We start from the raw sequence: 26,485 nt of genomic DNA, 5'->3' as shown, positions 1-26,485 counted from the left end.
CCTAAATATAAATTGTGCGCCAGCAACAAAAGTGGCGCCGTGTATTGCGTAACGTGGTGTGGGCGTGACCACGCTGAGGGCGCCCAGGTGTCGTCATCCATGCGCCCTCCCTCTGCTGCGCAGACTTGCTAGTGATCGCTTGGTCTCCCTGACAGTAGTCGGTGTTGGTGGGAGTGGCCGGGAACGGGAAGCAGCGGTAGCAGGAGCGGGCAGCTAGCAGGTAATGCCAGGGGCACTGGAAGACGAGGAACTAGCGGGTAAACCCATGAGGTTGCAGGTTACATTGGGGCCTATGCTCAGAGATCTGCACAAGAGCTTTTGTCATCAGCTCCCTCTCCGCATGTCGCACTGTGCAGCCCCCACCTTCCCCTATCTCAGTGGCGCCTTGCCCACCCAGCTCCCCGCTGCACATATATATATATATATATATATATATATATATATATTTTACACACACACACCCAGACTTGTATACGACAGCTGGGTACAGTATGGGCCTGCTATCATAAAGTAAGGGCTCCTAGTCTAGGGTCTCTGACCGTCCGCTGATGTGAAAAGTCCGGGCACATGGGAAGAGTCCGGGCACACGATCCAGAAAACATCTGATTTCAAGCATACACAATTCTTATTCTGCTGAAAACGATCATCTAGTCTTAAAATCCTCATGCCGATACCTTGTCTCTATACACAGGACTGTAACTAGGGGTGTACGTGTGTCCTTCCGCACAGAGCCTTGTGGGTGGCACCGTCGCTGCCCCACCACAGTCCCTACATCTGGCTAGCGGGTTGCCTGAAAGCCTGCTGCCAGAATTTCTGCTGCAGTGCTACCCCAGCGCTCCCCCGCATGCAGACAGCATCAGTACTGTTCTTATGAGTGCTGGCTGCCCTGCCTGCTCCGCGTGATATCATGCGCTTTTGGAACGTGACCAGTATAGGGGGTAAGTCAGCCCTGTTACGGTGCGGTCTGTACAAGCTGATAATTGTGTTTCCACAGTGGCAAATATTAATTGGTAGCCTAGGGGGGTTAGCATTAGGTTTTTTTTGGGGGGGGAGGTTAGGGTTAGACACCCCTAGGGGGGGAGGGTTAGGTTTAGGCATGTAGGGGGGAGACTTGGGTTTAGGCACTAACTGGGGAGGGTTAGGGTTATGCTACAAGAAGGGAGGGTAAGTATACTTACCTGACCCCTGTCAGGATCACAACCATCGGGATGCCGCTGTCAGTATTTTGACAGAAGGGATCCCGACTGCCGGCATTACATACCGATTTCATGGTGACATGTAAGTACTATTTCTGTAATTAATATTTTTTTTTTCTAAATTTCTCAATAAGAAATTGTTGGTCTAGGTTTGCCCTGAAAATATTATGATACTCTAGAGCGGTTTGGGTATGAAATGCCAACGGCAGAGTAGCCGTCTGACTAAATCCCAATGCCGCAAGTCTGAACGGTCGAAATCCTGACTGGTGCTGGTACCCTAACTCTCCCCCCTCTAATCCAAACTCTCCTTTAGTGGTGCCTAACCTTAACCTACCCCCAGGAGTGCCTAACCATAACCTCCCTGTGCCCTAAACCTAACCTCCTGGGGTGGTACCTAACCCTAACCTCCCCCCAGGGGTGCCCAAACCTAACCCTCCTGTGGTGGTACCTAACCCTAAGTCCCCCCGGAACTTGATACCCTTTACAACACTGCTGACACTTTGTGGGGCCTTATAAATGAAAGACAATGAAATATAGTTTGAGGTTTAAAATTCTATACCAAGATGTTTTTTCTGTATTGGTATAAAATCCTACAGAGAATGAAAGCTTCATATATTGCCCAAAATGTATTATACATTACCTTATGATGAGAATATATATGTGCTTGAGTAGTGGTGATTGGTCCTTGTTTGTTAATCTGCAGCTACTGGTACAAACCGACAAGCAAATTAGTCCAACCGAGAGAGTAAAATTTGTTTAAGACTATTTAATGGCGGCGGATGTGTATATGACGGAGTCAGCCATAGTGAAAAAATTACATTTATGAGCACACAGGAGGTTTTTGCTAGTATAAAATAAATTATCAGCACAGTGGGTCGACCTTAGATATATTTCTCCTTCATCCACTAGGGGACACTGGAGCTTCATGACAGTGGGGTATAGAGGGTGGGTTGAGTTGAGCCTGGCACTTTAAAAATCTACAAGTGTGACTGGCTCCTCCCCCTCTATGCCCCATCAACCCCAGTTTTTAGAATGTGCCCGAGTAGAGCCGGTGCACAGGGGCTGTCTCCAGCCCTTATATTAATTTTTATATAGATGTAAAAGAATCAAAGGAGTCATCAGCAAGAGGACAGGCAGACTGTTAGCTGTGACAGTCTGCCTGCATCGTGGGAGCCGCCAGAGAGGGGACCACATGGCTACTGCAGCCTGTGTCCGGTCACCCTATGGAGGGGAGGCTGCTTTAGGCAGTTAGGAGTCATCAGACTCAGCGGGGCCCGCCACAGCTACCACTGGCTTGTGTCCGGGTCCCCGCTCTCCCCTCACTGCCCAGCGCTCTGGCCGCAGCAGCCCGGTGAGTAGCACACCTCTCCTGACTAGCAGGAGAGGTGAAAATAATCTGCTGGGTCTGTGATAGAACACCAGCGCTGGCTGTTAGGTAGGCGCGCTCACAGCAGTCCTGCCTCTGCGTGCCGGTGCTTGTGTAAAAGGCACCGGCACGGTTATCACTGGCGGCGGTTGTGCCGCTGTCAGTGCGGGGACACAGAGGGGGAGAGTGAGAACGTCCCACTGTATAAGTGTATGCCGCGCGCATACAAAGCGGCGGCCATTAGGAGGAGGAGCTTATGGGTCCCTCCTCCTCTTCCTCCTTCACTGCCTGGGCTAGTTTGGCGTGCTCTGAACGGGAGTGGCGCCTCAGAGAGACTGCAGGCACTGAGCGGAGGGGGAGGAGAAGACTGAGAGCGGTGGAAGCAGCTTCTACAGGGGGTCTGTAAATACAGAGGGTGGTTTTAACTGCTTTCTGGTCCTATTGACTGCTCCTCCCTTATATGCCTGTCTGCCCCTGTTACTGAGTTGCATTATTCTTGAAATTCTGCTCCTCCTATACTGCTCTGCCTGCAATTTGAGTAGCATTATTATTGAAATTCTGCTCCTCCCTTATTGCTCTGTCTGCTCCCATACTTGAGTAGCATTATTATTGTAATTCTGCTTCTCCCTATACTTCTTCTGCATTCCTGAATTGTATGTGGTGCTTGTCTGTGAGTACATGATGACATCCAGGACAGAAAAAACTGCATCACAAAAGCTGTTTGCCTGCACTAAGTGCAGGAAGAAGTTTACCTATGCTCGCTCCGAAGGGTCTTCCCTGTGCGAGACGTGTGAAGCAGACAGTGCTAACACGCAGTCTGTCACTCCCTCCTTCATAAATAGTTTGGCCGGGGTCATGGCGGACCTTTCTTCTGAATTAGCCGCTTCCCGTAGGGAACGGGAGTCTGCCAGAGATCTACCTGGCACATCTCACCCTTCTTTTCTAGCAGAACCAGCGTGGGCTCAGAATTTAGTCCGCTTGGTGAATAGCCTTGCTCAAGCGATGGGTTCTGCGTCTAAAGCTCCTGAAGCTACGGTAAGTCGCTCATCTAAAAAGAGGGCTCTTCCGGCGGTTCTCCAGTCGGATGAGGATTCGGCAGCGGATTACTCGTCTCAGGAGGAAGGGGAGATGCTGGACGAATCAGACGTAGAGACTTACTCACAAGAACCTGAGGCATTGCAAGGTATTGACGCACTCATTCTAGCAATAAGGGAAGTTCTTAAGATTTCTGGCCAAGAAGCTCCAGAATCGTTAGAAGACTCCTTATTTGCCAGGTCACAGAAGATGGCCGTCACATTCCCTGTTTCTCTCCAGTTGGATGAACAGATGACGGCAGCCTGGCAGAATCCGGACCGTAAATTCCAGATTCCTAAGCGTTTTTTCTCTCTTTACCCATTTCCTGCGGAAAATAGGAAGAGGTGGGAGACCCCGCCACCTGTGGATTTTTCGGTTTCTCGGTTGTCAAAGAAGACCACGTTACCTGTTCCAGGAGCTACTACATTGAAGGAAACCTCAGAGCGGAGATTAGAAACCACTTTGAAATCCATTTATACGGCCGCAGGTGCACTTCTCCGGCCGGCCTTGGTAGGATCTTGGGTCAACAAGGCTGTGGAAAAGTGGGCGGAACAATTGACTGAGGGTCTTAGATCCAGCACTCCGCGGGCAGATCTGATTACCTTGGCAGAACATATTCAGGAGTCTGCTGTATACTTAGGAGACGCCTCCAGAGATATCGGCCAGGTAGGCGCTAGGATTTCTGCTTCGGCGGTCTCTGCTCGCCGGGCACTTTGGCTTCGTGCCTGGCAAGCGGATGCGGAGTCAAAAAGAGCAGTGGAAGCTCTTCCTTTCACAGGCAATATTTTATTTGGTCCAGAGCTGGACAAATGGATCTCGCTGGCCACTGGAGGTAAGAGTACTTTTCTACCTTCATCAGCACCTCCTCCGCGTCGCTCGTTTAGGGGACCTTCCTTTCGTTCCTTTCGAGCATCGGCAAGATTTCAGGGACGATCGCGAGGATCGTCTTCAGCGGGGCGAGGAGGCCGTGCTAGAGGACGTCAAGCAAATATTGGCCGCCGTCCAGATCCCAAGCCAGCAGATAAGCCTGTGGCATGACGGGCTCCCATCCCATCTCGGAAATCCGAAGGTGGGGGCTCGCCTCCAGCGTTTCTCGGAGGTTTGGAGACTGACTTCTCCAGACACTTGGGTTCGAAATCTGGTATCTCAAGGGTACAAGATCGAGTTCGCTTTCACTCCTCCTGGGCGTTATTTTACAACAGGTTTGCCCGTCGATCCCTTGAAGCAACTAATTTTGCGTCAAGCGATCGAGAAACTTTTGCTGGCCGAGGTCCTTGTGGCGGTTCCCACTGCACAAAGACAACAAGGGTTTTACTCAAACCTTTTTGTGGTTCCGAAACCAGATGGGTCAGTCAGACCCATTCTGAATCTGAAATCCTTGAACCAGTATCTTTCATTTCACAGGTTCAAGATGGAATCTCTCCATTCTGTCATTGCGGGACTAGAGGCAGAAGAGTTTCTGGTGTCGATAGATATCAAGGACGCCTATCTGCATGTCCCAATTTGGGTTCCTCACCAGGCTTTCCTCAGATTTGCCATCAGGGAAGCTCATTTCCAGTTTCAGGCCCTGCCATTCGGTCTCTCGTCAGCTCCCAGGGTATTCACCAAAGTGATGGCCGTCATGGTGTCTCACTTGCGCTCTCGGGGGGTGACGATAGTTCCGTACCTAGACGATTTACTCATCAAGGCTCCGACGGCAGAAGTCCTTTTACACCAAGTGTCCCTTACACATCAGATTCTCATTCAACATGGATGGATTGTGAACTTCCAGAAGTCTCAGTTGATGCCGTCCCAGAGACTTCAGTTCCTAGGAATGATTCTAGACACTGTTCTGCTTCGTATATTCTTGCCATGGGACAAGGCCATAGCCATACAGGAGCTGGTTCGTCTAGTGCTCAGACCCAGGAAAGTATCTGTGCATCTTTGCATCCGTCTCCTGGGGAAAATGGTGGCTTCCTTCGAGGCCATCCAATTCGGCAGATTTCACTCCAGAATATTTCAACTGGATCTTCTGTCTCAGTGGTCCGGGTCCCACCTACAGATGCATCGGCTGGTGCGTCTGTCTCCCCGGACCCGCATATCCTTGCTCTGGTGGCTTCGGACGGAGCATCTGTTAGCGGGTCGGCGCTTCGGAATTTGGAATTGGACCTTGGTCACCACGGACGCCAGCCTCCGCGGATGGGGAGCGGTGGTTCTGGACAATCACTTCCAGGGGCTTTGGTCGCAGCAGGAGTCCCTCTTACCAATCAATGTTCTCGAACTGCGGGCAGTCTACAGAGCTTTGATACAGGCTGCTCCTCTGTTACGAGGACTTCCGGTTCGGATACAATCCGACAACGCCACGGCAGTGGCATACATAAATCGCCAAGGGGGAACCCGCAGTCGGATGGCAATGAGAGAAGCCAGTCGCATCCTTCTGTGGGCAGAAAGACACGTAGAGGTCATTTCCGCAGTGTTTATTCCGGGGGTCGACAACTGGGAAGCGGACTACCTCAGTCGTCAGGATCTTCATCCCGGGGAGTGGTCCCTTCATCCCGAGGTCTTGCATCAACTGGTTTGCAGATGGGGGAAGCCACAGATAGACCTGATGGCATCTCGGATAAATCATCAACTACCCCTTTACTGCTCCAGGACCATGGATCCGGCAGCGGTGGGAGCGGATGCTTTACTGATCCCTTGGCCGTACAGCCTTGTGTACCTGTTCCCACCGTTTCCGCTCCTCCCTCGGATTCTCAAGCGGATCAAACGAGAGTCGTCCACCGTCATCCTAGTGGCTCCGGATTGGCCTCGTCGGGTTTGGTACTCCGATCTTTTATTCCTTCTGGCAGACGAACCTTGGCCTCTTCCGCTACGATCGGACCTTCTACAACAGGGTCCATGTGTGTACCCGGATTTACGGCGGCTTCGTTTAACGGCGTGGCTATTGAGACCGCCATCCTAAGAAGCCATGGAGTTCCTAGGTCGGTCATTCCTACCATGCTTAGGGCTAGAAAACCGGTAACATCAGCGCATTATCATCGCATTTGGAGGGCTTATATCTCCTGGTGTGAAGGTCGTGGATCCTCCACTTCCTCTTTTCATTTACCACGTCTTCTTCTTTTTCTTCAAAAAGGCCTCGATGCGGGGTTACGCTTGGGATCGCTTAAAGTGCAGATTTCTGCTCTTTCTATTTTTTTCCAGCGTCGCCTAGCTCTGATTCCGGAGGTTCAGACCTTTTTTCAAGGGGTACTTAGAAATCAGCCCCCCTTTGTGCCACCCACAGCTCCTTGGGACCTGAATCTTGTTTTATCTTTTCTTCAGTCATCCACCTTTGAGCCTTTGCAGGAGGTGGAATTGAAGTATTTGACTTGGAAGATGATCCTTTTATTGGCCCTGGCTTCGGCCAGATGTGTGTCTGAACTTGGAGCCTTGTCCTGCCGTTCCCCTTACTTGATTTTTCACGAAGATCGGGCGGAACTTCGTACCCGGCCTTCCTTTTTGCCCAAGGTGGTCTCGGGTTTTCATCTGAATCAGCCGATTGTAGTGCCAGCGTTGTCGGACTCTTCTGGGGATTCTCACTCCTTGGATGTGGTTCGGGCACTTCGCATTTATGTGTCCCGTACTGAGGGGCTACGTAAATCAGAGGCTCTATTCGTCCTTTATGATGCTAATCGGCGTGGCTGGCCTGCGTCTAAACAAACTTTGGCCAGGTGGATTCGTCTGACTATTCGTCAGGCATATGTTGCTTCTGCTCGACCACCGCCGGTATCCATTTCTGCGCATTCTACGCGCTCTGTGGGTACTTCTTGGGCGGCACGTAGAGGTGTCTCGGCTTCACAGCTTTGTAGGGCAGCGACGTGGTCTTCGGTTCATACTTTTGTACGTTTCTACAGATTTGACACTTTTGCGGCTTCTGCTTCAAATTTTGGTCGTAGTGTCTTGCAGGGCGTTCAGCACTCTCCCCCCCAGGAGGGTAGCTTTGGGACGTCCCCACTGTCATGAAGCTCCAGTGTCCCCTAGTGGATGAAGGAGAAAACAGGATTTTGGTACTTACCGTTAAATCCATTTCTCCGATTCCACAGGGGACACTGGACGCCCACCCAGTGCTTCTTGCCTGTTCTCAGTTGCTTGTTCTGCTTCAGTTCTGTTGCAGTTTTGTCTGTTTTTATTGTGTGACTGTTTATCACTGCAGCCTGCTGTGTTCTTGCAGTGTGTCAGTATGTTGGATGTTTCTTTTCCTGTTCTCCTTCTCTGTTCTTCAGTCTGTTCTCCGTCTCCTCTCGGGCTCAGTTCTTTAAAACTGGGGTTGATGGGGCATAGAGGGGGAGGAGCCAGTCACACTTGTAGATTTTTAAAGTGCCAGGCTCAACTCAACCCACCGTCTATACCCCACTGTCATGAAGCTCCAGTGTCCCCTGTGGAATCGGAGAAATGGATTTAACGGTAAGTACCAAAATCCTGTTTTTACATTGGAGCATACTGATCCATTTTTAGAGAGGGAGAGGAGGGGAGGGGTAAGATCCACAATGGGCTCATGAGGTCTCTTTTTGATTTCTCTTACTCAAATCGGAATTAGAAAATAACTAGATTTGGAGAGCTGGCCTGAAGTTGATTGAACATATAGGACAGACATTGAAGCAGGGTGTCCAAGGCTGCCAGGTGTTGGGGATAAATTATGAGTGTTATATTCTAGCAAGGATGTATAGATATTTTGCATGCATATAGCTGGCATAAGCTTGGTAACTTTGTGAAAGTATGAAAGGTAATTCAGAATGAACTCTAATGTATGTTGTTTAAAAAGAGAATGAAACTAACCATAATGTACATATTCTCTCGTCCCACTTAGACTTAAGAATTCGAAAAACAATATGGCAGCTGATGCTTCTGTGCAGATGTTCTCTAAAGTCATGGAGAGTCAATTATTACAGACTACCAAATTGATGGAGGAACAGCTGGATGCACAGCTAGAAAAGCTAGATAAGATGGACGAAGATGAAATGGAACTTCTGAAAGAAAAGCGTCTGGAAGCTCTAAAGAAGGCCCAGCAACAAAAACAGGTGATTTATGTGGTAAACACTTCATTCTTCATCATAGGGGAGAGCTGCAGATAGCCCCCTCAGACGTGTATTACCAGCCATGTACCATGTACACTATATAGTCACTTTCTAACCATGCACCTGTTGCGAACACTCCATATTCACCATAAATGTTAGGGTGCAAAAAATAGAAATAAGAGTCTCTACTTGTTCTGTGTATCATACAGAATTGTACCGTTCCCAACGAGTATGATATTCCCATTGTTATTACTACACTATTCTTTGAATATACAGGAGTGTAAACCTGGTATGGTTTTGTATATGTGGCATCGGCGAGTTCCATGCGAGACTGCCCGATATTTTAAATTAGTCATTTAATAGGCAAAAGCAACCTGGTTTTGCCTTTTAAGTGACTGCCAGTTTAAAACATCAGGCAGTCTCGTATGGAACTCGCTGATGCCCGCAGCCTATTACATATACCCTCTTCAAATATTGGAGATTTGGGTCAGGTGGGAACTAGTGTGTATTTTGTGTATTTTATATAATGCTTTCATTGCAGGTGCTTCAGCTGTTCTGCATCATTCTTATAACTGTTCTTCTTTCTTTTCCCTTTTTTTTTTTTTTTTTATATAAATATATAAAAAAAAATATATCTATCAAAGTTTGATAATCCTTATTTAATGTCATATTTTATTCAGTAAACATTATTTTAGAACAACTTTTTTGCCCCTTTTTTCTTCAGCATTTCATCCTATATTTGCATACTCCATTATGTCATTTAGCTGTGACTAACCCTGTTTTAGCTCCCTGCTGTATTAAATTCAGGGAAGGGGAGGAGCGAATCTGTTTTGTCAGTGATGGTAACATTTTGGGGTCCTATTCAAAAAGAGTACATTTTGCAGTATTTTTTAATTGATTTGGGTAAATGTTTCTGAACCTAGGAATGGATATCTAAAGGGCATGGTGAATACCGAGAAATACCCAGTGAGAGAGACTTCTTCCAAGAAGTTAAGGAAAGTAAAAATGTTGTCTGTCATTTTTACAGAGATTCTACTTTCAGGTATTATATTATATGAACTATAATAAATCGTTCATTACTGTCACTATTCATTGTATAGTAAAAGTTATTGAAAAATTGAATATCATAATACAAATGGCATATTAGTCCTATAAATGTCAGTTCAATTGTATTAAGCAAATTATTTTTATTATAACTACTATTTTCACTAAAATGAAGTTTGGCTGCCTATGTCATGGCTTTGAAAATACGTTCTACTTTCTTCACTACTGCATTTAAATCTCATCTATGAATGTGGAATAGTGATGTTGTCATATTTTGTTTTGCATTTTAAATGTTTATAATGTGACTTGTGGGTCTGTTTTGAGTTCAGGTTCTTTACTTGTTACCATGTTTCCTTTGACCAGATGTAAGATCATGGACAAACATTTGGCTTTGCTAGCCAAGAAGCATATTGAAACAAAGTTCCTGAAATTGAGTGTGGAAAAAGCCCCTTTCCTAAGTGAAAGGCTCCGTATAAAAGTCATCCCAACTCTGGCATTAGTGAAAGATGGAAAGACAAAAGATTACGTGGTTGGTTTTACTGACTTGGGAAATACAGATGAATTCACCACTGAGACTTTGGAATGGAGACTTGGCTGTGCTGATATCATTAAGTACAGGTAATAATAGTTTGAATATATAATAGTGTGACCTATTGCAACTGTAATTTCCCTTTTTGCTTTTCACTGTTTTTATTGGTCCTTGAATATTTATCGGTAAGGGTCTGGTCTCCCGGGTGCTTAGACCCGAAGACCTCCTCACCCCCATTGTTTTCTTCCACAGTGGAGGAGACCTATCTCTTCCCTTTCACACATGCAAAGTCGCAGTACAAATATACTATTCCCTGGACACCCTGCACCACCAGGCCCAGCAAGCCCTAAACGCAGAACAAGCTGCAATAATGAACAGGAAAGAGGGAGAATATTTGAGTTTTCAGTAACCAGAATAAGAAGCATGCAGATTATGATAATTGTGGTATATATTTCTTGTATACATTTTACATTTCTAACTAAAGTAAATGAATATGTATGCAATAACTATTCTGAACATATGACGTATTCCCCATCTGGAATTTATTTACGAAGGTTGTTTGGAAGAGTAATGAAAAACAAGGGGATTGGTATGTTCTATAGGGGCCTATTCATTGTTAATTATCGGGGGCTGGGCGTGCGCCAGAGCAATTCATCACTGCTCCAATGTAGAGACAGCTGATCTGAAAATCCAGTTGTTCCCGTGATTATCTTCACTGCTACTAAACTAGCGTAAAGTAAGTAAAAATTAGCATTGTTGAGTCTGACTCAGTGCTAGTGAGCCTGCCTTAACTAGGCAATACGCAGGTGCACAAAGCCCCAGTATCCAGCGAAAGGAGCCGGGCAGTGGCAGAGGGATCCGAATTAAGCTCTCTTCACAATCCGGGACTGTGCGGGAGCAAACGCCATCTGAAGATTGAGAATGATCCCGCAGTCAATCTCTGAAAATTTAGTGTTTTCAGAGCTTGATGACTCGGGCCAGATCAGGGTTGAAAGGTCAGCATGGGATATCGGTGATATCTCCTCCGTTACCTTTATAATTAATGGCCCTTACACAGATTTTTTTTTTTACAGAAGTAGGTGAAAATTTACATTTTCACCTGCTTTTGTATAAATTTAGTGGTGCTGAATAGACCCCATACTCTTACATTTTTCGTAATCATGTCTAGTCCTGTGTAGGATTATTTTTTCTTTACCTGCCAATAAATGCATTTTCTTTTTTTAAATTCAACATAATTTGGTTTTCCTTGATCTTTTTCCAGGACATAGTAAGGAGCCAATTGACTTCAAAAAGTTAAAATCTTAATAATATTTTAGGTTTTTGTGATGGTTTTTTTACAACCTCATTAGCTAAAGGGCTGTTTTGTATTGTCCAGCCCTAGCATAGGCAACAATAGTTAATAATTATGTAGTTGTAAGTAATACTTTATAATGACCCAAAAGAGAATCTATCATTACGGCATTGAAAAGGCAATATTCACACACAAACACGTGACAGACCAGCATTATGTATCTTTAAAGTATCAGTACAAGGGTTAAAACAAAGGAATGAGTTGTTTTATTGTGGCTGGTTTCGTGTCCACCCCTGTTATAAATTACAATTATTTCCATGGAAGTAATCTGGTGATAATATAGTATAATAGTAGTGATGTTATCTTTCAGATATATATATATATATTTTTTTTTTCTCCTTCATCCACTAGGGGACACTGGAGTTCAAGACAGTGGGTTATAGACGGTGGTAGAGCAGAGCCTGGCACTATAAATAATCTAGACGTGTGACTGGCTCCTCTCCCTCTATGCCCCATCGGACCCAGTTTTTAGAATGTGCCCGAGAGAGCCGGTCGCACATCAGGCTGTCTCCAGCCTTTCTCATGTAATTATATTTTTAGCTATTATTACAAGCACTGAGGACAGGCAGGTTGCTTACTGTGGCAGTCTGCCTGCTACGTGGGAGCCGCCGGGAAGGGCACAGCCACGGCTACTGCAGCCTGTGTCCGGTGACTCTAAGGAGGGGGCACACATACTGGAGTCATCCGACCCTGCGAGGACCCGCCACTGCTGACACCGGCATGTGTCCGGGTTCCACGCCGCCCCCTCAGCCCAGCATCCCGGCCGCAGTGGTTCGTAAGTATGACCACTGCTCCTGATTAGCAGGAGCAGTGGACGTTAGCTGGGCTCAGTGACATGCCGCTAGCGGTCACTGTTATAATGGTGCCCAACATTTCAGCGGTGTTATTTGTAACTGAGCTGTGGCTCAGCGTTAAGACGGGCTCTCCCCCTCAGTGCTCTGCACTGTAGCAAGGTCAGTGCAGCACCTGTTATAAATTACAATTATTTCCATGGAGGACCCGGACTGCTGACAGGCCCGCAGTCCGGGTCCTCCTCCCCAGATGGGGAACAGGAGGTGTAGGCGCGCTAAACGCCCACCATTAGCGGGAACAGGCTTCCCTGTACAAGCTAATAATTGTAGCCGCGCCGGGGCTTGTAATGTAGAAGCTCCGGCAACGGCATTGAAGGGGTCACTTGGACATCGCTTCAGCGCAGCTGTCTGCTATCTAACAGCCGCTCAGCGGCTGTCTGTAATCACCGCGCCAGTGCTTACAAAGAACACCGGCGCCGGGTTGATCTCCCGCGCGTGGCCGTTAGACGCCGCTACAGCGCACCTGTCTGTACCTGCAATGTCCCTCCTCTTGTTACAGGAGGAGACGCTGCACCGCTGACTACGGAACCATGGCTTGCGAGGTCAGTCAGGTCTCTGGTTAGGGGAGTGGTGCGATGATAGCGGGAGAGTCTCCGTTGCACCGCGCACCCTCTTGCCCTGTATTCCACAGTACAGCCTATGTTGCTCGGGCAGCAAGTGCAAAGAATCCTCTTAAGCACCGCGCGGAGGCCCGCCATTTCTCCATAACAGGAGCGCTGCGTCTGCCTTTTCAGAAGGCGAGCTAGTATACGCAGCTGAGGCACAGTCAAAGCTACAGCAGACCTGCTTGACATAGAGCAGCGCAGTTCTGCTATCATTGCGCTATAACACAGATAATGGTTGGTATGACTGCCTTTCAGCGCTGACGTGGGCTCAGATCCCACTGCGGCCCTTGCTGTGTGGAGTTTGTGTGTACTCCCTGTGCTTGCAGCACTGCCTTAGCTATTAGCAGCTCTCATCTAAACTCAGGAGGAGACGCCGCATCCCGCAGCTCCTGGCTGGACTGAGCAGGCTTCCCTATTGGCTAGTCTATAGCATAGGGCTAATATCCTTAACGTTATACCAAACGGTAGGGATGCCTGTCACTGGATGACAGGAGTATAGTGATGGCTGGTTTGCTAGCAGAATGGGAACTAGCCCAATCCCCTTTTATTTTTGAACTATAACACCGCGTTATGAGGTTCTGAGAGGGGCCAGTTATTCAGCTGGTGCACATCCCGGCTAGTAGCGCTGTGCTGACGAGACACAGTCCCGCCAATTGCAGCGCCTGGTATTACCCCCTGTCAGACTTCCCCCTTGGAACTGCCTCACCCCATCTATCACAAAGGGTGCCTAGCCTCATCTAAAGTCTGAGCTACCTCATGGTATACTAACTACCTTGCCTAAATGTATAGTATTAGCCACTGTTCTGGTGCTGCCGCTAGAACTTATGGTTATAGCATACCCTTCACTCAGGGTTAGCTCTTTTTTGCGTCCCTTCCCCAGGCTTATGCCTCACATTGGCTCACCTTTGAGAGGGGTAGTAGTCTTCCCATGCATATATGTGGAAACCCATATACTACATTATAGGCTGATCTTAAAACCTTTTTCACCAGCTTTCTGTGCTTACCTTAGAGGGTATGCACATGTGCATCTATATAGATTTATATCTTCTGTGCTCCATTCGGTGGCACATACAACGGGTTCATCTGGAGATAAAATGGCTCACCTGATAAGGCGAGTACACCAGTAACAGAAGGGTCCCAGGACCGAAAAAACAGTCAGGGACAGCACCGTGCTAAAATATCCTGCCCCTACGCAGTAGCATAATGATGGCCACACGCGGCTCATGAGCAGTCTCCCTGAGTGGAGGTAAGTCACGTGTGTATGTATGTATGTATGTGTGTATATATATATATATATAGAGAGAGAGAGAGAGAGAGAGAGAGAGAGAGACACACAGAGAGAGAGAGAGAGAGAGAGAGAGAGAGACACACAGAGAGAGAGAGAGAGAGACACACAGAGAGAGAGAGAGAGAGAGAGAGAGACACACAGAGAGAGAGAGAGAGAGAGACACACAGAGAGAGAGAGAGAGAGAGACAGACACACAGAGAGAGAGAGAGAGAGAGACAGACACACAGAGAGAGAGAGAGAGAGAGACAGACACACAGAGAGAGAGAGAGAGAGAGAGACATGCGTATCCATATGTGGATATCGCTTCTTAGCCTTACCATAAGAGCAGAGGTAGGATCTGTTCTTATCAGTTTTATGTCTGATACCTAGCATATTGATAGAGGGAGGCTGCGATTGGAGGCTGGCGCTCCTGATGCAGTAGTTGGTACAGTAACTCCGCTTTACACTATCTCTCCCTGGGGATTGAGTTGTGTGTGTATATATTCATATATATATTTTTCTACTTCAGGGTCCATAGGGGGTCCACAGGGTTGACCTTGGGGTATAGGTTGGGAACCAAATCCGGGCACCACGCAGTTAAAGCTTTTAGCTCCCAGGATGCACTTGGGTCCACTCTCCCTATAACCCCAGCCCGAGGCACCTCAGTTTAAGTTGGTGCCCGGCCGGAGTTGGGTCACCGTTACTGCAGGGGGGCTGCTTAGCAGCCCCTAAGCTTAAAAGAGTTTTATTTTATTATTTTTTTCTACTCTTCAGAGCGGCAGCATCAGACTGTCCAATGGACGTCTGAGCTGCAGCTCCTACACCCCGCCGGCGCTGCGACGCCAGTACAGATCTGGGGATCGCAGCGGGACCCCAGAGTCTGTACTAGCCGGGCTCTGGAGGAATCCCTGGGCTGCTGCCGGATCGACGGGGACAGGTAAGTCGCGTGGTCACCGCTTGCGGTGATCCACGTGTGAATATGCAGCCTTATGCCTCCGGTCTCTGGGGACAGACCGGAGGCGCTAGCGGTGGCGGCGGGCTCCCCCTCCATGGAGGCATACCCCGCGTGTCCACAGCCCACCAGGGATTATAGCGGCAGCGGGAGCCGGCATCCCGGGGGGTTAATTGCTAGCCAGGGGAGGAAGCCTTCCCTGTCTAGCGGCTCCTCCCCTCAGCTCAGCGCGCCTTTCAATAATACAGTCTGGCGTCGCTGAGCTGCTTCCTCCGCGGGCCACGCTTCTTCTGAGGTCTCCAGCGGCCATTTTCTCTCTGTGGTGCTGCAGAACTCTTAGGGTGTCAGTGAGCCCAGTCCCCCTGCGTACCTGACCATTTTGGGTGAGTGTACACAGCGCTATAGCCTTCCCAGACACTGAATCTGGGCAGTTGAATGTAGCGACATTGTGCAGTATATTATATGTCATGCTTATGTATGTATATATATTTTTCTGCATTGTATGTGACTTATGCTAGGGCTGACTGTCTGCTTTTTCTCTCACCTGTCAGTGTATATCTATCCCTTTTCTTTATCTGCCCTAATACAGGTGTACCTGGGGTGGTTCTGAGGCCTCACATATATGTACTTGTTAATATCTGTGAGGTTTGTCACATATTGTTGCGTGCTGCACGTTGCCATATTTTAGATGGAACTGTGAGTTGCATACGCTGATAATGGGTCCCTGCAGCTAATCTTAGCGTCAGTCAGGACCGGTATGGCGCTGCTTAATATTTCCGTCAAGATAGTCAGATATATCTGACCAGGAGATTGCACACGATACTGCACCCATTATTGTTATCCTGCAAGTCATAGCCTGCAGGAATTAGTGCAGAGGATTTTAACTCAGAAAGGTTTATGTATGCGGCACCATCTGGTGCGGGGCCCCTTGCACGACCCCCTTAAAGGGCGGTTTATTTCTCAGGATCCTCTCCTTTGAGGATCGCCGGGCGGGCCCCATTGTCGTCACTCGCTTGGAGTTACTTCACCATACTGCCCTTTTGAACTCGGGGTATCTCGCAATTTCTTGCAATTTACCCCTGTGCAACAGACTGTCGCTCCCCGCCGGGGTTTTTCACAGTACATGAATTACCTCCGATACCACATCGGTCTGTCATTCCCCTTGCAGGGATTACCACAACGGCCACCCTGGTGGATGTCGTTTTATACGAAATACTAATTGGCGTGATATACGCCCTGTGGTTACTGACCAGTGGCTCTGCCGTGAACTGGATGGTATATTCGGCTCTTTCCCTCTCACATGGGGGGAGCCGATTTCAAGTATTATTATCCCTGCTTTGGGGCTGGTAGCCAGGTTCATTCTGGATATAGAGAATGTCGATCCTGCACCTGTATCATACATCTCCCGTTTCTGCCCAGCGGGTGGATCTCATAGCGGGAGTCTGGCTGTCGCCAGATACGAGGAGTCACAAAGGCCTCCTGTTTCCCATTCCCTGAGGGTCCTCACAAGTAATGGAAATCCCCTTCTGGGATGGATTTGTATGTTAATCATCGGGTTACAGGCATTAATACGCCTCCCATCCCGGCCTGGACGGATTTTACGGATCCGTAGGTGGTAACTTTGCCTGAAATCAATGTACTCGTTTTCAGGGCCTTTTGCCCGTCCTACCATGGCCATCGCATGGTGATGCTTTTGTGACGTTTTTTCCCCTCCAACACGTCTGAGGTTCAAATATCTTTTGCCGCTCACATAAAATATGCAGTGGTCATATGTGGGATTACCTCATGGGATGCCGGTCTTCTAACTTTCAGGGTTTCGGCGGCGTCTGTATCCGCCGCAGTACCCTATGGCTGCGTTATGGGAAAGCAGAGGTGCACACTCCTTCCATGGGGAAGATCTTGTTTGGTCCTGACCTTGACAAGATCGTTGCATCATTGGCAGTATCACTAATGGGGAGATACCGTCTTTAGCTACTCCCACTACATTCGGACTAACTCTGTTAAGTCTTTTTGTCCTCAGGGTCAGCCTAAAGGCCTGTTTTTTCTTAGGCTGTCGGCCTCCATGGGGGCCACCATATCCAGTTACCGAGCAGTCCTGGACTTCCGGACGACCCTGTTTCTACACCTGAGGATATACCCTCAGCCTGACGGGACAGGTCTACATCTGGGGAATTTCCAGAGTGAGGTACTGATTCTCAACGGCCTCTCATTGCTCAGGCAGCCTCCTCACAGGCATTGTTACACGGGCCCTTCTTCAGACCTGATCAGGGCCTTACAATCCCAGAAAGCTATACAGTCTTTGTGGTAAGCAGAGCTATTTCGGCCAACCTCACTATCTCAGTGAGGGACTGGTTGTTCTACTTTCTTTCTGGGGCGGTGACCGACTGGTCCTCATTTGCCTATACTCTGTCTCAAATCCCTGAATCAGATTCCAACGGTGCCTGGACTCAGGTGGAATCGTCCATGCTCCATCATCCGACGTTTGGAACCTGGGGATTTTAGGGTATATCTGAGTATTCAGGATACGTACCTACGGGTACGTACAGAGCCCTCTCATCAGCATGGGTTCAGGTTTGCTGGGCCACAGCAACACTTGTAATTTTCGGGCTCTGCCTTTTGGGACTGTCCTCAACTCCACCGGGGTTTACCAGCCTTATGGATTTTCTGACAGTTCACCTGTTCAGGGTATCCGAATGCTCCTTTCTCTGGACGGTCTCCTGCTTTTAGCAGGATCACCAAGGTACTTTACCGCCAGGTCAGGATAACCGTGGCTTCTTCTCGGCACAGATAATTAGTCAACGGAGAAAAAGTCCTCCCTACATCCCTCACAGGGTTTTCTTCATCTGGGAGCACTGCTGGATTCTCAGACTCTGAGAATTTTTCTGGCGTAAGACAAGATCTCCACTCTTCAACTTGGAGTGTGCGGATATCTACGCATTCGACATATGTCATTACTCTTTGTGATGCGCGGTCTACCAGAGTGTCTACCTTTTGGTAGGGTGGAATGTGCTCAGTTCCATTCCAGGCCTTGCCATAATTGACTCCCCTCCAGATGGATCGAGTTTTTCCCATCGGATCGCTGTTCGAACGATGATTCTTTCTCCGGAGGCGAGTTGGTCTCTGTCCGGGTGGCTATGGCCATCTCGTCCAGGGTGTTCTTTGCTACAGACAGTGTCTGGTCCGCATTCGTTTCGGGGCAGTTGGACGTCTGTCGTTTCTGCCCTGCCACTTAACTTGTTGATACTTTAGGCTGTCTTGGACCTTCACTCTGGCCTAACCCATATGTCACGGTAAACCTGAATAGGTTCAGTCCGACAGTGTCACAACAGTGACTTCCATCTAGGCAACACTGGTAGTTGGGTGGCAATGTCAGGTATGTCATCCATTCTGACATAGTCCAAGGGTCTTCTCCTGGCCAACTCTGCAGTGTTTATTCCCGGAGCTCTCCATTGGGAAGCGGGTTTCCTCAGCCGTCGCGACGTGCATCCTGGGGACTAGTCTCTTCTCCAAGAGAGGTTTCAACTCTTGGTGAGCAGAGGGGGCCTCCCTGAGGGGATTGATCCTCATGGCCTTCTGACTTGATCACACATTACCGGTGTTACAGTCCAGCTCCAGGAGTACTGAAGCTACCTTCAGTGACTCTTTGTCAGTGAAGTGGTCCTTCCACTTTGTGTACCTGTGTCCTCCGGTCTCCCTTCTTCCTCGAGGTCTTCGGAAGTTTAATTCTAGACGGAGGGGCTTTCCTTCTGGGGGCTCCAGTTCGTCCCAGACATCACTGGTACTAAGATTTTCGGAGTCTCCTCATCGATACTCCGTTCCTACTGCTTCACTATCTGGACCTGTTGTCTCAGGGTCCTTGTTTTTCCCTGGACCTGGATCATTTGTCTTTGACTGCGCCCCTACTGTGGTCCTAGGGCTTCCCTGGCTCTGTCTTCATTGAGATGTTTAGAGCAGATAGGCCAGACTTTGCTGGGATCTGCCACGGACTGTGGCATACATAATTCTTATGGTATCGTACCTGTCGATACGATCCTCCGGTGTCCAGGATTTTCAGATATTCTGGCATTCCTTCCGGCTGGCTTGGGTTTCACCCTTGGCCTGGCCTTCCTGACAGTGCGGATCTCTACACTGTCGGTATGGTTAAGATATGGAATTGCTCCGCTCTGGTATCCAGTTCATCCTTTGGAGTGTTTTCTGGATTATGCCTCCACTTGTCCTCCCTAGGGACTCCTGGGGAGTTAGTAGTGGTTCTTTGTTCCCTCCGGGGACAGTCAATGGAACCGCTGGTTGTGATAGCCATTACATGGTCTATTGTGTAAGCTCTCTCTCTCTCATTGTGTTTAAATCAACCAGGAGAGTGTCTGAATTGGGAGCGTTCTCATGTGGCTCCCTCTTCTTCTGGAGGGCATCATGTCAGGGTGTGAGTTGCTCTCGCCCTGTATTTCTTCTTAGAGTGGTTTTTAGGTTCCATATTATTGTGGAACTTATGGTACGGCCATTCAGTCAGCAGTCTTCTCGGCTGGTGTGGCCTCATTGACTGTGGTCCGGCCTCTTTGGCTTTATATGATCCGTTCAAGTTCCTTATGGTATTCGGACTCCTTATTGGTGGTCTGCGGTTTCTGGTTTTCACAGGAAACGATGGCCGGCCTATAATGAAATGTTGGCTGGATGGCCTCGTATGTCTTCCTCAGGGGCCTACCCATGGGTAGGCATTTCTGTCGTTGAGGCTTGTTTTTTCTCGGGCCATGTAACCCTCGTGGGCGGCTCGTTGTGGCGCCTCGGCTGTTTTGCCTTACTAGGTGTCCACATGGTTTTCTGTCCATACCTTTTTAAGGTTCTAGGCATTGGTTTCCTTTGCCTCTCAGGATGCTTCCTTTTTGGCGACTGATTCTCCTCTCAGCACAGGAGCGTCCCCACCCTTGGTTGAACTGCTTTGGGACATCCCCAAGGTCAACCCTGTGGACCCCCTATGGACCCTGAAGTAGAAAACAAGAGATATGGTAAGAACTTACCTTTGTTATCTCTGTTTCTACGAAGTCCATAGGGTCCACAGGGCGCCCACCCTGACGCACCTGGCTTCATATGGGCTGTGTTACTGGTCACCGGTTTCCCGTCTCCTTTTCTGTGAGTATGGTTCTAGAGTGTTCCAGTTTTCTCTCTCTTTTTCTCTCCTCCTCCGGCCTTTGGCTACTTACAAACTGAGGTGCCTCTGGCTGGGGGGTGGGGTTATAGGGAGAGTGGACCCAAGTGCATCCTGGGAGCTAAAAGCTTTAACTGCGTGGTGCCCGGATTTGGTTCCCAACCTATACCCCAAGGTCAACCCTGTGGACCCTATAGACTTCGTAGAAACAGAGATAACAAAGGTAAGTTCTTACCATATCTCTTGTTATGTATGTGTGTAGGTATGCCTATACTTCCACAATCATTAGGTTTACCTATACCTCCACGCATGCGAAAGCCACCTGGGCTTACCAGAAGCTGTAGGCTAGATCCATACATATTATATGGTGCTCTATAAACTAGTCATGTGATGCGGCTTACATAGTGATAGTCTTAGGCATTGCTACCAGTATGGACCCTATACATGTCCTGGGGCCTTCTTGTATGTCCACACATGTATATAAAGATACGTACTTACACCCTCCTGGGGTTATAGTTCGGTTCCCGTCAGTCTATATCTACAGCGCCCCGTTCGGAGGACCTATTATTATTTACAATGGTGCACTTGGTAGCAAACTTATTAGACACCCATTCCTTGTATGAATACTTTGGATGACAAACTCGTTCTATGTCTAAGTACAGGTACCCTTAAGTACAGGTACCCTTCTCAATATCAATTCTGGTACTCCATATTATTGTCGCATATCTCAATAAAATTAGTCTCTAAGGGGCCCTTGTGTACACTTCATATCATGAAGGCCTAGAGCCACCTGCCAATATAGGTAGTGTCGTGCCTGGGTGGTATTAGATTGGTGGGCATAATACGCACTTCACCATTATAAATATTTATGTAAGGGTACTTACACTAGCAGACCGTTTTAGGGGTATATGTATAATCTAACACGGCTATACAGATACACATCCCTTATGGAACAGGCTCAAGTATAGAGTCCTGTTCTACGACCTTCTTGTCTCCACTAACATTTTGCTAGTTTCCACAGTATTTTATACTGCACATCTCCAGATGGATGTCCGTGCTGTAGAGCATTGGTCTTGGCCCACTGAAGCTGCTCTCTATTCCTAACGTGGCAGGTTGCTGTGTGATGGTAAAGGTCAGTGACATTCTACATAGCGTCCAAAGGGATTCTGGTCGCTCACAGGTAAGCGCATACCTGATGCCTAGGAAGATGCTCATATTTCATGCAACCTGACATACATAGTGTTATTCTCCCTTATGCACCCTAGCTGCTGTCCTAGCAGCCATCCACTCTTTTAATCAGTTGGCTCTACACTTTAGAGTTTTCCTGGTGTGTGGGTGCATCGTTACAACATTGGATTAGTGACACTATCTAATAGAATCTGTTGGGGTCATGGACCGAAGCGCACCTATGGGCTAGTGCACGTCTTTACATAGACGTGTAACAGTCACTATGTTCCACGCTGGGGGCCTGGTTGGGTTTTCTGTTCTATATCTGTTGATATTTGATCACACTGACAGGTACCTGATGGGTACCTTCATGGTTGTCCTAGTGCTCTAGCCTTGCTGACTGGATGCTTCCCTATATTGGTAGCTCTCCCTGGTTGACTGTTGCATTCGTGCTCTTTTACTGGTAGGGTTTGGGCCAGCAGTTGGTACTGACTAGGCACTTCCATCATGTTGGAAGTTTTATCCCTGTTTTCAGAATGGGATGTACTGCTGTCTGACCCTCTGAAGGGTCTTGTAGTCTCAATCCTCTCTATTTCGCCTAGGGCTCATGCCCAGTGGGATCTCCACTCTTTGGAGATTTCTATGGCCTAACCCTTCCACTGGTTAACAACTTTGTTGTAGTTGGACCTCAAGGATGGTTCAGGGCGACTGTTCGGTCTAGTCTTTTGACTCCCTGCATACTCTGTTAGGAGTCTGTGGACAAGTTTAGCTCTGTATATTGATATTGTTATACTTCTGTATATACGATTATGTCCAGCTGTGCTGGGATTCTGCTGTCTGCACCTTGCAGCTTCATGTTTAGCCTCTAGTACGGTTTCTCGAGTTTGTTCTCGTTTACGGCCCTTCTATGGATTCTTGTTGGGGCTCTCGGCTACCAACGGTCCGGTTTGGTCTATTTTCAGTTGAGATTACTGGTTCTGACGTTTCTCCAACTGTCTATGTTCTCTCACCAGCCGTTCTGTTCCTTTTTGACTTAACCTGTACGTTACGGAAGTTTCTATGACTGTTTAGCATGGAGTGGTGTTTGTCTCCTGTGCTCTACAATACTTAATCCTCAGCTTCCGCTGGGCCTATGGTTCTTGGCGGTCCCTGTTTTGGTTTGGCCGAGGGATCAGCAAGTTCTCCGCGCTTCCCACCCAGGAGGTTGGCTTTGGGACGTCACCACTGTCTTGAACTCCAGTGTCCCCTAGTGGATGAAGGAGAAAACAGGATTTTGGTACTTACTGATAAATCCCTTTCTCCGATTCCACAGGGGACACTGGACGCCCGCCCAGCGCTGCGTACCTGCTGTCTTGTTTGGCTCCTTCTATGGTTGTGTGACTGCATGGGTTCGTTTGTTCTCCTTCAGTCGGTCTTGTTCCGTTCTGTGGTCTTTTCCTAATTTTTCTGTTGTCCTCCGTCTCCTCTCGGGCTCAGTTCTTAAACTGGGGCTGATGGGGCATAGAGGGAGAGGAGCCAGTCACACGTCTAGATTATTTAAAGTGCCAGGCTCTGCTCTACCACCGTCTATACCCCACTGTCTTGAACTCCAGTGCCCCCTGTGGAATCGGAGAAAGGGATTTATCGGGAAGTACCAAAATCCTGTTTTTACTACAATTTATTTTATTTATTTTTAATTATATTTTGTTTTGTAGTGGAAATCTAATGGAACCCCCATTCCAATGTCAGAAGAATTCTGGCAGTAAATTCAAGAAATTGGAAAAGAAGACTATACGAGGAAAGGAGTATGATTCAGATGATGATGAAGATGATGAATAGATATATCCCTTTACCTGACCTGATTCATGAAGAAGGCTCCAAGACCGGATCGGGTACACATCATCACCCTCCTGTGAGGTTCAATAGACATTTATCATTACAGTTTTGTAGACACATTGTTCTGTGTATTGGTCAAGCAAGCTTTGTTTCTTGCTTGAACCTAGCGCTTTAAAGCTTTGGAATTAGATTTGCTCTAAACTGTCTACAGTCATTAAATGCAAGACTTTTCTAAGAAAAAGTTTTATACTTTTGGTCTTAAATATTGTGTACTATAAAACAAAAATACAGTATTCTAATCCCATCAGAGGTTACAGATATTGTATTTTTAAGAAAGGTTTGTTCATTTTCACTCATAAGGCATTCGAGGAGTCTGCATTTCTCTTTATTATTTATTACATGAATAACATTTATACGTTTTTGTAGTCCTTTGCATAGTAGGTTTTTCCTAGTTGCGCGCACCACAGTGGAATGTGTCTGTAAACATGTGATGGTTTCCCCTGATTTGAGAGTGGAGTGAAAAACTTGTTACATGTTTCAACATTAAATTATTCTATGGACGACATTCTAAAAGAACAACGGGGCCTTATTAATATAAATATCCGTATCACAATGGAAAACCTTTTTCATATTAAAATGTTCCTTTTTTTTATGCACATTTGAAATAATAAAGTTTGAGGCTGAGGAATTAAAACTTCCTTTCATGTTTTTGTTTTAACTATTTTTCTGTTGAAAATGAGTAACACAAAAGAAAGATCCACTCCTTATTTAAAAGTACTGCTCAACATAGGTAAGTTGCATGGACTGGAATTTTGTGATAAGGCTTATTACTTCCTGTGAGTGTTTGCAGGGCCAGTTGTATACAATTCGGAGCTCAGGGCAAGAGTTTCCTTTTGGCGCCCTGAGCTCAGGGTGTGTGGCCATGGTTGTAAAATAAAAAATCGATTACAAACAAAATACTAATTGCGAAGCGTTCCCATCCACTGCACAAGAAGGGTGCAGCTTGACCTGGGGGGATTCCTTGAGAAGGCAGACAGGTCCCTTCTCCTTCTGCTGCTCATAGCACCATCCTCTTGCCATAGGCGATGGTGTGACGTTGTCACGCCCGGCAGTGGTTACCAGCATTCTGGGAGACAGTGGGAGGAAACAACTGTACATTATGGCACCGCCACAGTTTCTGTCTCAGACAGTAAAACTGCAGCAGCGTCATGATGTGCAGTTGTTTGATGTGGGTGTGTTATGGGACTATCATGGGTGTGTCAATGAAATCAGTCATGTTCTCAGATGCAGTGCCACAGAGGCTATAGTCATATTGCTGTATAGTCACTTGCACCTGCATAGGGCACGTGCAAGTGTCTGTTGCATGCGATGGTGGAATCGCTTGCATCATCCGCGGCATTGCACCATGCAGCAACTCTGAAAGTGGGCGTCTCAATGCTTGAACATTCAGGTGCACGCTAGTACACGGGAGGGATATAGATAACATATATATATGTATATATATAATATATAGCATATTATTGCCGGTCTTTTAGCGAAACCGCAGTGGCGACAATATGCAACAAACTGTGTGACTCTGATTCAGGCCCTGTAGCTTTTGATTCGGCACCTAAAATCCTATCCAATTTTCCCATAATATGTTTGATATAATCACTTCATAACAACGTCTGTATTTATTTTTCTACATCAACTAGGGCACACTGTAGTTACACTGAGGTATAGACAGGTGATGAGTGGAGCCTGGCACCTTTAAATATTCTTAATAACAGAAGTTGGCTCCTCCCCCTCTATACCCCACTGCCCTCAGTTTAGATTAAGTGCCCGAGAGAGCCAGGTGCTTTTTTTGTTTAGGGCTGTCCTCAGCCTTTTTACGTTTATTCATGTTCTGATGTGCACAGAAAGACTGCTAGCTGTTGCAGTCTGCCCGCACTGTGGGAGCCGCCCGAAGGACCCGCCGCAGCTTACTGCAGCCAGTATCCGTGTCACTGGCCATAGGGTCATCGGTGCCCCCCTGTGCATCGGACGGCCAAGCAGCAGTAAGTATAATCCTATCACTCTTGATTAGCAAGGGGCGGGGCATCCTAGTCATGGTTCCCCCAGCCTATAGGGAACAGGCACTAATGGCAGAAGCCCTGATGTCCATCAGGTCTGGGAATCAAACCCTGTGGGGCACATTAGAGCCAAAACATTGGACAGCTGCATTAGTATTTTCAAATACTTGGGGAGGGATCTGCACAGACTGAAAACATCGCTTTTTCATGAATTTTATTAAACCAACATAATTGCTATATGTTCTATTGTAGATATAGCACCTGGTTGGTGGTGCTTCCAGAATTTGGTATAACTAATCAATTACTCAAATTGCATAGACACAAAAGAAAAAAATATTTGTGGGGCACTCTTTATATTTGTGTGCATTTAAAACATAACTTTTATTATTGTACCTCTAAAAACCATGACAATATATATTCTACATATAAAAAATAAAAGAATTAAGCCATAATGATGTCTTCATTTTCTTTCTTATAGGTTATGAGGGAGTGTAATTCCTCCTCTTACAATGGACAATGTAAATAGTATGTCTTCAACAAAGTGTTTACTTGCCCTTTAAGAGTATATTTTCTCATCTCATAGCATAAATTAAGAGCGGTTAAAAAGATTGACCCTTTTCTGAAAGAAGCGGGTACAGCTACAATTCTCAAAACTGCAAGGCACAGGGATTGCCAACATAAAAGGAGACTTATGTTGCTTACTTGTTCAGGCTCTTTCTTCGACTTCATGGGGGCACAGGGATGACACTGGGTATGGCCTGGAGAGGAGAGTCTGAGCACCAAATAGTTAATGAAAATTTCCCACAAGTCCAGGCTCCCCTCCTCTATATCCCGCACCAGCCACAGGCCATCACTTTAGTTTTCAAGCCCACTCAGGAGCGAGGCAGCGGAGAAGGAAGGCCGGCATACAAACTATGGAAAGTACAGCCGGACAGCTCACCAAGGAAACGCAGTCCGGTGTGTCAGGGTGGGTGCCCTGTGCCCCCTATGGAGTTGAAAAAGGAGACTTAACAGGTAAACAACATAAGTCTCCTTTTCTTCCTC

General features: G+C 47.3%; 1 protein-coding gene across 1 annotated transcript; it reads left to right on the top strand.

Moving 5' to 3' along the window:
* The first annotated feature begins 45 nt into the window (after positions 1 to 45).
* Positions 46 to 24,084, top strand: TXNDC9 (thioredoxin domain containing 9). Its single transcript, XM_088454124.1, has 5 exons — positions 46 to 220; positions 8,462 to 8,672; positions 9,593 to 9,711; positions 10,077 to 10,331; positions 23,270 to 24,084. The coding sequence occupies exons 2-5, from the start codon at positions 8,484 to 8,486 to the stop codon at positions 23,391 to 23,393; spliced, it is 687 nt and encodes a 228-aa protein (XP_088310250.1). The 5' UTR covers positions 46 to 220; positions 8,462 to 8,483; the 3' UTR covers positions 23,394 to 24,084.
* The last annotated feature ends 2,401 nt before the right edge of the window (positions 24,085 to 26,485 follow it).

This window comes from Taudactylus pleione, unplaced genomic scaffold (assembly GCF_031769625.1).
Source record: "Taudactylus pleione unplaced genomic scaffold, aTauple2 ptg000609l, whole genome shotgun sequence".
NCBI lineage: Eukaryota > Metazoa > Chordata > Amphibia > Anura > Myobatrachidae > Taudactylus > Taudactylus pleione.
This window is presented reverse-complemented; position numbering and strand designations above follow the sequence as displayed.